General features: G+C 40.7%; 1 protein-coding gene across 1 annotated transcript in view; it reads left to right on the top strand.

The window, feature by feature from the left end:
- The first annotated feature begins 332 nt into the window (after positions 1 to 332).
- Positions 333 to 13,602, top strand: part of LOC117400383 (TGF-beta receptor type-2-like) — a 43,565-nt gene continuing 30,295 nt past the window's right edge. The window contains exon 1 of the mRNA XM_034000259.3: positions 333 to 775. Within this exon, the coding sequence (XP_033856150.1) occupies positions 700 to 775 (76 nt within the window). The 5' untranslated portion in view covers positions 333 to 699. The remainder of the gene's footprint in view (positions 776 to 13,602) is intronic.

A 13,602-nucleotide genomic window follows, 5' to 3' on the forward strand; every position in this document is an offset into this window, starting at 1 on the left:
TCCAAGGTCTTAAACAGCGTTAAGTTCAGTTTTGAATAATGCAGCAAAAAAAAAAAAAAATAATACAGAATTACAGCAACGTAAATAAAATCATATATTTTGACAATTACTTTATTTCTAAATTTTACTCTTTATAATATGTATAGTTGGTAAATTGTAAATATTTCACATTATTATTATTATTCTAACAAAAAAGAAGCGTCAAGATTGTTCCAACTCTTCAAGACTGTGGGACAAGAAATGCCAGTCCCACATGCAGCCTTAAAATAAAAACTCTGTATGGTCACTGCACTAACTTTGTTTGAAGTGAGCGCATAGTCTCTGAAAAGAAACATATGATTTGTAGTGTTTGAACTTTAAAGAAAGGCTATCATTACGAGCTTGCTTGGGCTTCACAAGCAGAGCACGGGTTTGCGAATGAGGGAGAGGTACAAAGAACATTGTCCAGCCCTTTTCTGAAAGATTTCCTGTTTCGCTGAAGAACGCAACGGTCTGACTCATATTAACCCAGGGTTTAGCATATTTCGAAAGCTGCACGGCGGCAGCAAGGAGTAAGAGACTGAAGATTCTGTGCAGGCATTTTACTTGTTGCCAGAAAGTCAAACTGACTAACTTACACACACAATTTGGTTAACTTTTTAAAATCTATTTTCATCACATTCTTAATGAATATCAAGTGGAGGAATTACCGGATTTTCAATGAGTCCATTTTGGTTTAACGTTGTCTTGTGGAGTTTGACAGTTTTCGCTTGCCCGGCTTTGCTACATGGCATGGGTAAGTTTTAACTTCTGCTTTTTTATATTTTTTTAAACATATTTTTTTCGAGACAAGCGAGGCTGTGGCTAGAGTGTTTACAGGTTAACATTAAAACAATGATAACAAAAAACAGAATATGATTCTCATGTCTAAAGGTTTTTCTTTATTTCTCAAATGTCATAACCATTCATAGGAATGTATCAGAGTGCCCTATAACTAAGTGCACAGCAGGTAAGAAAAAATGTTTTGGTACTCGTCTAACTTCCGATTTAAGTGCTTGAAGTTGAAAATGGTGATTTAAAGTATGTTGCTTAGGCCAGGTTTTCTTTAAAAGTAACTGTTATTAAAATATAGTCTTTAGCGATTACTGAAAGCAACAGTCGTAGTGTTCTTAATGTCTTTATTTAAAGTTTTCATACTTCAGACTGATACCAATGTACGTCTGCAAAACGGATACGTTTTATTTGTTCACTGTACTTACAGTAGTTGTTACCTTTAGATAGATGCTGTGTAAGTGATTATGGAAGAATTCTAGATATCTGGACTGCACACTAATCCCACTCAGACTGTAAACATGTAGGTTCGGGGATAAAAGCCAGAACTCTAGGAGGCAACACGCATTCCATTACTAACCTAGACATGACAAAGTGCCAACTGTACTGTGCAGAAAACTCAGTTTGAGCAGATGTTTTACGTGTCTGAACTTTAACAAAAATAACCCATTTTGAATCACTACAATTCTAATCCAGTACTGTAAGGGAAAACGCTGTGTCTACACAATAAACAATGACAATAACAGACTAAATAAATAAATAAATTATATGATTAAATTCCCCCAAAAAAAAAAACATTGTAACAGTACGTACTTATATAGGGAAAGAAATAAGTTTTAAAAATTATATATATATATATATATATATATATATATATATATATATTGTAGCGATCTTGGTTCCCGCAGGCAGGCGCAGCACACAGGGCGAGGCAATCCACACACATGCGGAGGGCGGGCGCGAACCCGGGACCTCTCACACTAAAGCATAGCGCCGATACTGCTGTACCGGCTCTTGTTCAGCAGTATTAGTGTTATGCTTTAGTACGAGAGGTCCCGGGTTCGCGCCCGCCCTCCACCTGTGTGGATTGCCTCGCCCTGTGTGATGCGCCTGCCTGCGGGAACCAAGATTGCTACATTGGTGTCAGAAGTGGACACAGTTACCCCGGTACGCACTCGTCGGACTGTAGCCTGGTTAGCAAGTCCGGGGCGGATTTGAGTCTGGCAGGGAGAGTATAGCGTGCACTGGGGTAGGCAACAGCAGGGCTACTAGGTGACGTAATCACACATAAAGACATAAGCCCGATATCCGCTCCTTGCAAGGGAGCCGGCTGTTTTGTACAGCAGTATCGGCGCTATGCTTTGGTGCGAGAGGTCCCGGGTTCACGCCCGTCCTCCGCCTGTGTGTAGATTGCCTCGGCCTGTGTGGTGTGTCTGCCTGCGGGAACCAAGATCGCTACTATATGAAGGCTATATTTGCATCCTGAACCATTCGAAAAAAAGGCATAATACCACAGTAGTGATGTCAAAAAGTGATAATTGCTCTAGAGGAAAATATACTTTTAAACTTTGACCCATTCGACTCCTCAAGACCATCACTTTCAATTGAAACACAGTGTCTCGTTTTAATCACTCGACAACACCCACAGTACAGAAATGTTCATTAATGACGTCACAAAAACCCAAGATGTAATTATTTTCCTGTAACTCACTGAAACCCATCTATTATTCTGTGTGTGTGTGTGTATATATATATATATATATATATATATATATATATGTATATTATATATATAATATCAAATCACGCGGAGAATGGTTAGGCGTATTGAAATTTTGCCAATAGGAGTGCTGGTAATTTTGTTGCTGATGGTGTGCCTGTGTAGATTCATCCTGGTCTGAAGACGTTGTTTGGTTTCTCCTATGTAAGTCCCAAACTTTTTTTTTATTTTTTATGTTATTGTTTATTGTGTCGCCACACCTCCTGTTTTTTTTTCAACACAGCATTTTTCCTTACACTATTAGAATTATATTGATTCAAAATGGGTTATTTTTGTTTATGTTCTGATGACATATTTGAATGTAAACGTCAATCTCTCAATTATACTTTCACCTGAAGAAGAGACCTTGAGAGTGGTCTTGAAAGTTGTGAATTATTGTTTATTTAGTCTATCATCTCTGGACTGATAGGGTTACTGTTTCACCTATCAACGATTTAAAGAGAAAAAAAGATTTACAGAGTTGCAGTTTGTAACGCTTGGATTTTACACTTTATTGAACTGCATGGAACAGCAGGACCAGGAGGCGAACATGCGACCATGCAGTTAAACCAGTCAGCTAAAGAGCAAGCTCTCTAGTCGAGAGGAGGGGGGATCATTACATACTTCCCCTGCTTAACCTATGCTCGTCCTCGAGCGGAAACATCAGACAGAATCACATGTCTGGCAAGCCAGCATACATGATATAGCTTACACTATGCAAAGACCACGGATATGCTGATGGTAGCGTTATAAACCCACCAGCTGCTAGGAGGGGGATCATTACAAGTTGCAATATCTCATTGTAAAGACTGTTAAGCAGTATGGGAATGGATTGATCTGGTATGCATTGCGTTATGATGTACCTGTAGCTCTTTGTTTTAATTTTTTTGTTGTTGTTTATTGGCAGTATTTTTTCTTGTGAAACCGTATCTGAATGTAAATGGTGTAAAATTGCATTTGCCACCAGCTGTCTAGTGTGCATGCTTTTGAGAACCATGGTTTTGTGTATTGCAATCCATGGTCTTGCTATTATTATATTTATGCTGACTGAGTACAAATCCAATGACTGTTGAAAACATTTGCAGTATTTAAATTGAATGATTGCAAACACCCTAAGTGAAAACAAGTCAAAATGCAAATAATTATGCAATTCAGTTTTAAAAAAAGAAAAGTTATTAATGAAAATCTCTTGGAAATCACATTAGGGTTATCTGTAAAGGAAATTTATACGAATTCGACCAAATAAAATTGCACCCTAGTGTGTCGAATTCATGCAAAATGCACCAGTTACAAAGTAGGAATCTTCATATAAAATGAGCAGAGTCACTACACAATCATTCCACCTCTGGATTTTCTAACCTCAGATCCTAGAATTTCTGTTTATGAGTCCCATTACTGCTGTTGTTGCGTTTCTTTGTTGTTGCTTTGCTGGCTACTCACTCAGAACTAACCTTCAAAGGAAGGGTCAGTAGAATGACCTGTAATATACAAGTGGTTAAAAAAAACCCAAAAAAAACATTTGTTTGTAGCAGAACTGTTGTTTTTGAAGTTAGTTTAACAAGTGACCACACACTTCCCCAAATGGTAAAACCACAATACAAAAGTGGCAGACAGGTTTTCACATGCTGTTACTGTATAGAGCTTTTGTTTTACCTGCAGTTAATCGTCCTTCAAATGTATTTTTATTGTATTAAGTGGTTGTCAATAAATCATACCTGAGGTGGAACGTAATCAGAAATAATGGTTAAAGGATGACAGTATTGCGATCTGCCACAGTTTCGATTTCAGGGATTTTTTTTATTGTTCCTTGTCTTGTCCTGAGCATGTAAATATGTTTGTTTTTTTTATGAAATTGTAATCCTAGGACTAGTATGTTAAAAAAAGCCCTAAAAAGCAGCACTTTACTGTATATCATCTTTATTTTCTAACATTTAATTTCTTACCTGTTTAGTAAATATTTAATAACTATTCATGCAAAGGAATGCTCCTAAAACTCTTCAAGGCTGATTGCGTTTGGTAGTTAGCATTGTGCAGGGCACTGAAGCCTGTAGTTGAAGCCAGTTCAGTGCTAACTGCATAAGACCCAGCCCATTGACTATGTCCACTATGCAGGATGTTTGTTTTCTGTTTCTAATTGAAAAAAAGTATACAATCCTGCACCAATTCCTAATGTGTTCTGTTGTGGACAGTCATAGCTGACATCATGACATCATGGGTTTCTAATTTCCATGAGTACCAGTGAGCACTAAAAGGAGGAGTCTTTTCAATAAGCATGGCTAACTACTCTAGCAGAAACAACGAAAGAAAATCGCACATAACCCACATAATAGGATCTTACAAAAAAATGAATTAAACAAAAATAATACTTCCATTATTATTTAGCTGTAGTTCACACACAGTAATGTTTGCAGTTTTTTTTATTTTCAAAATGGTTTCCGTGCTGTTACCTTTGGCCCTCTTAAGGTATGTTATGGCAGGGAAATGTTTAACCGTTGGCTGTTTCCTGTTACAGTACACAGTTTGAAAAGGGGCCAGACACACTTCATAAAACATTCAAGCAGATAGCAGGCAGACACTGCAGACAGGACAGCCTTTCTAAAGGGAGGTTAGAACAAGCATGAGCAGATCATATATTGATCCCACTGATATGAGCACGAAACCCGGCAGCCTTCCAGACAGGTCCTGTGAACCTCTGCATCTAGAAACGCCTGCTACAACAGTTCAAGTACAGACAGGCTGCCTCCTGAGCGTCAGGGGAATCGTTGTCTTCTATTTCATTACCTGCTCATTAACCAAGCTGCAAATATAGGTTAGCCAACCCCACATTATCCCTGATTTTAGGTTATTTTAGGTTGTAGCAGATTGTCTAAACTACAGTACTTTACACTAGTAGTCATGATTACCTAAAGTAAACACAGGCCTTGGAGATATATAAATAGAGCTTTTGCAAGAGTGGTATAGGGTGCAAAATTATACAGGCAAGTACTTATACAGGCAGCTACTGTACATTTTGAACTCTTTAGCCTTTAACTTCTGTTTTGAGGAGCTGCTGTGGAGTCCCTGAGATCCTTTTGCTTTCCGATGTTGTTGCACACCGCTCTCACACAGCTTATAATGGTCTTTTTTTTTTAATTTTCAGAATGCTGCTATGTAATGTACTGTACTTTCTCAGAATGTATGGTGCCAGTAATTGAAATGTAAAGTATATGGACAATTTCACATTGAATTCAATTTAATGATGTAAACATCAAGTCATGATACATTACACACTCAGTATCCGTAAACTTAAAATAGCACAGCTTCACTGACGCATACGATTAAATTGCAAATGCATCATTGATAATGTTTGTTTATATGAATTCTAAAGGAAACCACATTTTAGTTACAGTGGGTTCAATCCCAGGTGGAGGACACTGGTGCTGTACCCTTGAGCAAGGTACTTTACCTAGATTGCTCCAGTAAAAACCCAACTGTATAAATGGGTAATTGTATGTAAAAATAATGTGATATCTTGTAACAATTGTAAGTCGCCCTGGATTAGGGTGTCTGCTAAGAAATAATTAAATTAAATAAAGCAATAAAACAAAGCATTACTGTACTTAATACTGAAAACACACTTGGTTTGTATTAAATATTGTCCACTTTAGATTCTAAAATCTGTTTTCTTGTAGGTTATAGATTTTTCACTAATCCATCTGTTTTGTTTTCTTGTAGGTTATAGATTTTTCACTAATCCATCTGTTTTGTTTTCTTGTAGGTTATAGATTTTTCACTAATCCATCTGTTTTGTTTTCTTGTAGGTTATAGATTTTTCACTAATCCATCTGTTTTGTTTTCTTGTAGGTTATAGATTTTTTCACTAATCCATCTGTTTTGTGTTCTTGTAGGTTATAGATTTCAGTAATCTGTTTTTTTTGTTTTTGTTTTGTTTTGTTTTTGCCACCTGTTAAAAGATTTAGTGAGTGAAAAACAATGATATTCTTCCTAATTTGAGATGAACCTTGAAGGGTATAAAGACAGGTGACGTTTGAAATGCCCACTTCCCACTTTTGTTTTGGAAAGTCCTGTGCTATCAGTAAGATTCACAGGGCCTTGTCAATACAATATTAGAGTGAATGTTCTGTATGTAATGGTGTAAAAAACAATATGTTAATAAAATAAATATTTAGAAGCTCACTATTGTGGAGAAGTACTGTAGTTACCAAAATGACAGCTTGGGGAGGGGAACTTTTGCAAGATTTTTCATTACATGCTAAACCAGGTGGAAAGAGACATTATGAGCCCTGTTTACAAAATGTTACACGTGTATGCGTGCATTAATCACTATTATTGTTTCTGCTTAGATAATTGTTTGCCATGCTTAAACTATTCCCTGCAACATGTGTTTCTGAAAAGAGAATCACACTAATAGGGTACAAACAAGTAAGGCATTAAATATCAAGAAAATGTTACAAAGAAGCCTGTTTAAGTCACGCCTTTTAGGGCTGTAAGGCTGTTAATCCACATTTAATTAATGAAACGTTTAAACATTCTGCTGTGTCGTTTACCATTTAAACGCATTTTCAAAAAAAAAATATATCATTTATATTTTACTTTTGTATTTGTATTTATTTCAAATTTGCCATTGGTTTTAACATACACTATTTAATTACAGTGGTTTGCAATATGTCAAGAAACTATAAATGATCAAAAGTACATTTTTGGTTAAATCTTTAGTAAAATACTACTGTATGCATTTTATGTATGTGGGACTTTTAGAAGGCTTCCTGTTTAAATGCTTAATCCTTTACACACAAAAGACAACATTCCTCCGCCCAGGAGAGCAACCACCAAGAAAAGGTGTTAAAACCAATCCTCGCCCAGGACAACTGGAAGCTGCTAGAGACTGGAAAATGCTGGCAGATGTTGGTCAACGGCTTATTTTTCCACCTGAGATTGCCACCACTAACCTTCGACCAGATATTGTCTTGTGGTCTGGATCAGCACGCCTTGTTCACCTGGTAGAGTTAACAGTGCCATGGGAGGATGCTGTAGATGAGGCGTATGAGAGGAAGAAACTGCGGTATGCTCAACTAGCCACTGAAGCGGAACAGCGAGGATGGAGAGTTCGGGTTTACCCAGTGGAAGTGGGTTGTCGAGGATTTGTGGCACACTCTACAACCCGGTTTCTCAGAGACGTCGGATTCAGTGGCCAAGAGTTACGTCGCACAGTGAAGAACTTATCTGAAGCAGCAGAGAGGAGCAGCAACTGGCTGTGGTTGAGACGGAAAGATTCTGGCTGGGGACAGGTAAGTAAGCTGGGCTGAGTTGAGTGGGGGACGGAGGGAGGTGATGCTGGGACGCCAGAATCACCGTCGAGCCCTCTTGAGGTGTCGTGGGCTAGTCGACGAAACACTGAGGATGGAAGGTGCCCACTTGAAAACCCCAGAGATGTACCCTACTTAGCTCAATCCAGACGGTTGTCATGCTGATGCGCTGGGGAGGCCGCACTTTGGTTGATCCCCGGAGCCAGCATCGCAGCCGTTGTGTGTGCTGATGCGCCAGGGAGGCAAAATAAGCTGATCCCTGGAGCCAGCATTACACTTCAGCCATTAACACCAGACAGAAGGATATCTACATCATCATATGGAAGGAAACATAAATGGATGGAGACACATATGGATCACATTAGTTTACTGTAAAGCTACGTCTTAGTTGGTGCTTATCTTGGCGAGAGCCGAGTTCAAATCAGCATGAAGTTTTAACATCTACTCTCGTGTAATGGAAATCATGAAGATCTGGATACGTCCAGTGACTGCTGTGAATAGTGCAGCTGGCAACAAGGGAAAGACCTTGTGACAGCCTGGAGAGACAGCTGACAGGAGGAAAGAGACCCCATTGGGGCTGGTAAGGGTTAGCTACCCTTGTCGGCAGTATCCAGCTCTGTGTTTACAGGATGCTGGAGACACCCGCCCAAGGCTTCTAAGAAATTAAAGAGAAAAATACCCCTAGAGTCTGCGAGAGCGGGGGCGGAAGATGACTCAACGTTGGACAACACGGTTAACGACTTAGGAACGGAAACGGATATGAGTATGGAGAGTACTTCACAAAAGACTAGTTCAAGATCTGCAGTTAACAAAGACATGGAACTCCAGGTTTGTGTCTGCGGCTGGAGCAAGGCGACAACGGTCAGGGGTTTGAAGATTCATCAAGGGAGAATGAAATGCTTGAGAGAGAAGGGACAAGGGCCTCGCATTGATCAGTACTTCTTACGAAGTCAGTCAAGTCAGTCGAATGAAATCCAGCGACAGGAAGCAAACCACAGTTCGCAGGATATCAGCACCCCTGTCATAGATGTGAGGAGGACTTGCATGGACACAGTTAGTGATGAACCTAATGATCCTTGTGAACCCGGTCAGACAAACCAGCATAAGAGAGAAAAGAACCTCAACGGGCACAAGCCTGGAGTTAAATGGCCAAGAGCTTGTGAGAAAACTGCATGGGACACAGTAAACACAGATCTCTGCGTTGCATTGGAAAGATTAAGTGGAACAGTTGAAAAGAAGCTGGATAAATTTGGGGACATCATCTACGCATATGGAAGTGAGAGGTTTGGAGTTGAAAAAAGGAAGGAAAAAGTACAAACTATTCCTGGAAAGTCTAGACGGCAGCAGGAGATTGAACGCTTAGTTAGAGAAAGGAGACAGCTGAGGAACCAATGGAGAAGAGCAGAACAAAGTCAGAAGGAGGGACTCAATCTCTTACAAAGGGTCATAAAAGATAAGCTTGCAACATTGCGCAGAGCTGAGCGCCTACGGAAACGCTACAAAAAGAAGGAGCGTGCGAGAGATAACTTTTATAAAGACCCATTCAAATTTGTAAAGAAGTTATTCACCAGTGAGAAGAATGGCACACTAAAAGCATCTAAGGTTGAGCTGGAGAGATATTTGGAGGAAACACATACAGATTCAAAAAGGCAGGAGCCTATGTCAGTTCCGTCAGACATCCCACCTATCAATCCACCAGAATACCAAATGGAGGACTGTGCACCTAAGTGGAAAGAAATAGAGCAAGCTGTGAAAAAAGCAAGGGCTTCATCATCTCCAGGGCCTAATGGAGTTCCGTACAGAGTGTACAAGAGTGCTTCAGGAGTTCTACGAATTCTGTGGAAATTGATGAAAGTGGCATGGGAAAAACAGGTTGTACCAAGAGCATGGCGCCGAGCAGGTGGAGTCTTTATACCTAAAGAAAAAGATTCTACAAGCATCAGTCAGTTTCGTCCCATTTCCCTATTAAACGTAGAAGGCAAGATTTTCTTCAGCATTATTGCTCAGAGATTGTCAGCTTACCTATTAAAGAACTGCTTCATTGACACTTCAATACAAAAAGCGGGCATTCCAGGTTTCCCAGGTTGCTTAGAACACATCAATGTGATCTGGCAACAAATTCAATCAGCTAAAAAGGAGAGGAAGGAGCTCCATGTGACATTCCTGGATTTGGCTAATGCATATGGTTCAGTGCCACATGAACTACTTTGGGCAGCATTTGATTTTTTCAGTGTACCGATGACAATAACAAATTTAGTGAAAGCCTATTTTGGAGATTTGCAATTCAGTTTTTCAACTTCAGAATTCAGCACTACATGGCAATGCCTAGAGGTTGGAATAATGGCAGGATGCACCATTTCTCCACTGGCTTTTACCATGGCAATGGAAGTAATCATTAGTGCATCAAAATGGGTGGTAGGAGGAGAGCGCTTGGCTTCTGGAATGCGACTACCACCAATTCGAGCATACATGGATGACATGACAACCATGACTACAACAGTAGCCTGCACTAATCGATTATTGGGCAAATTAACCAATAACATTGAATGGGCACGAATGCAATTCAAGCCCACTAAATCAAGGAGCATCTCTATAATTAAAGGCAAAGTAGTAGATAAAACATTCTTCATTAATGGTGAGGCAATACCAACGGTGTCTGAGAAGCCAGTGAAGAGTCTTGGGAGATGGCACGACGGGGATCTAAAGGACACAGTTCGTGTGGGAGAAGTTAGACAACAAGCAGTGGAAGGGTTGAAGAGCATAGACAGCTGCGCTCTACCAGGTAAACTAAAACTCTGGTGCTTTCAGTTTGGTCTACTGCCGAGGTTGCTGTGGCCACTGACTGTGTACGAGGTTTCTTTGACAACAGTAGAGAAGCTGGAAGCTTTAATCAGTTCATACATCAGGAAATGGTTGGGAGTTCCACGCTGCCTCAGCAGAGTGGGACTTTATGGTAAAGGAATACTGCAGCTACCAGTCTCTTCTCTAACCGAGGAGTTTAAGTGCGCCAAGGTCAGACTGGAAATGACATTAGTAGAGTCACGCGATAAATGCGTAAGGGAGGCAGCACCTGTGTTGAAAACTGGAAGAAAGTGGGCGGCAAAGAAAGCTGTGGAAGATGCAAAGGCTGCCCTTCGAATTGGTGATATCATGGGGCAAGTTCAGCATGGAAGAGGGGGTCTTGGTTTCAGTTCAACTCCTCCTACATGGCACAAGGCAGCCCCAGCTCAAAGGAGGAAGCTGGTAGTCAACGAGGTGCAAAAGCAGGAGGAGAGGATGAGGTGTATAAAGGCCATTTCCCAGGCCAAGCAGGGAGAATGGATGAGATGGGAGAGTGTGGAACAACGCAAGATTGGCTGGCAAGACCTATGGTCAATGGAACAGAGCAGGATCAGTTTCCTCATCAGGTCAACATATGATGTTCTCCCATCACCACAGAACCTAAACCTCTGGGTAGGAGAGGATCCCTCATGTCCTTTGTGTTCATCACCTGCAACATTAAGGCACATTTTGACAGGATGTAAGGTGGCTCTTAGCCAAGGACGGTTTACTTGGCGCCATGACCAGGTGCTGCGATGTTTGGCCTTAGCATTGGAAGACAAGCGTAACATGACCAATAAGTTGTCACCTGTTCCATCAAAACATTACACACAAAAGACAACATTCCTCCGCCCAGGAGAGCAACCACCAAGAAAAGGTGTTAAAACCAATCCTCGCCCAGGACAACTGGAAGCTGCTAGAGACTGGAAAATGCTGGCAGATGTTGGTCAACGGCTTATTTTTCCACCTGAGATTGCCACCACTAACCTTCGACCAGATATTGTCTTGTGGTCTGGATCAGCACGCCTTGTTCACCTGGTAGAGTTAACAGTGCCATGGGAGGATGCTGTAGATGAGGCGTATGAGAGGAAGAAACTGCGGTATGCTCAACTAGCCACTGAAGCGGAACAGCGAGGATGGAGAGTTCGGGTTTACCCAGTGGAAGTGGGTTGTCGAGGATTTGTGGCACACTCTACAACCCGGTTTCTCAGAGACGTCGGATTCAGTGGCCAAGAGTTACGTCGCACAGTGAAGAACTTATCTGAAGCAGCAGAGAGGAGCAGCAACTGGCTGTGGTTGAGACGGAAAGATTCTGGCTGGGGACAGGTAAGTAAGCTGGGCTGAGTTGAGTGGGGGACGGAGGGGGGTGATGCTGGGACGCCAGAATCACCGTCGAGCCCTCTTGAGGTGTCGTGGGCTAGTCGTCGAAACACTGAGGATGGAAGGTGCCCACGTGAAAACCCCAGAGATGTACCCTACTTAGCTCAATCCAGACGGTTGTCATGCTGATGCGCTGGGGAGGCCGCACTTTGGTTGATCCCCGGAGCCAGCATCGCAGCCGTTGTGTGTGCTGATGCGCCAGGGAGGCAAAATAAGCTGATCCCTGGAGCCAGCATTACACTTCAGCCATTAACACCAGACAGAAGGATATCTACATCATCATATGGAAGGAAACGTAAATGGATGGAGACACATATGGATCACATTAGTTTACTGTAAAGCTACGTCTTAGTTGGTGCTTATCTTGGCGAGAGCCGAGTTCAAATCAGCATGAAGTTTTAACATCTACTCTCGTGTAATGGAAATCAGTCTTATTTTATTTAATGAAATGTCTTGTTTATTTTGTAATTTATAATAAAACTTTTCCCGGCTGTATCTAAAGAGATGTTAGAGCTCATTCAAAACGTTCTCTGGTTTCTATTTTAATAATCTTTATAGGGGTGAATGTTTAAGATCATTAAAACAGCCTCCTCTGACTTCTAATACAGTTTGCACACACTCCATTGTCATACCATTGATTAGCTTCAGTGCCTTTATAACCGTAACCCTTACAGGTATTACTGTGCAGTTGAATTTTTCAGTTTCACTAAAACATTTCCTTCACTTTGAAAAGCCTCTAATGATACAACACAACAGAGCAGTCCTCTATTCCATGTTGGTTGACAACAATAAGTTGCCTTTGCTTACTTTGCTGAGCAGAGAAAGTCCCTTTCCTGTTGGACACATGACTTGAGGTGTCATCCTGCCTTATTGAAACTATGGGACAATTAAGTGTGACACAGTTAAAGAGTACTGTAAGCAGCATCAAATGTCATTTTAAATGTTATTTTGCAAGCACTCTAAATGGATGTGGGTTCTGTTGCTCCAATATTGGGCTATTATGATTTCTCTAAATCTGCCTTTACCTGGCTTTGACCTTGTGTGGAGAATCTTAAATGCCAGGGACCAGCCTTCCATATTTCATTAAAGTCTGTGAATTTTTAGCTCTACCAGACCCATCTCATCTCTGTGGCAACAATTTGAATTGTAACTATATAAGAGTATGTAATTACAGTTGCATAGTACTGCTATTTATGTAAGGTCTTAACTGGTAGTAAGCGATTTGTTCATTATTTAAGGTTTATCTGCAGCCACATCCAGTAGCTGTATACCAGTGTGGTCTATTCAGTCTTTTATCATGTGTGATTGGAGCAGGAGCATGTGTCCTTGGGAAACACAAACTGAACTGATATGACCAGAACGAACAGCAGCTGTTTTAGTTTGTCAACTACCAGGCTTTCCAGGGAGTGAATGAGACTGTGGAAATTGTTTCCATGTAAAACTACCTACTGAGACAATAAATAGGAAAGCCCATGTGTAATGGGAGAGCATCTACCTGAGTTCTCAGAGGTAAAACTGGTTTAAAAG

The sequence above is a fragment of the Acipenser ruthenus genome, chromosome 4 (assembly GCF_902713425.1).
Source record: "Acipenser ruthenus chromosome 4, fAciRut3.2 maternal haplotype, whole genome shotgun sequence".
Lineage (NCBI taxonomy): Eukaryota > Metazoa > Chordata > Actinopteri > Acipenseriformes > Acipenseridae > Acipenser > Acipenser ruthenus.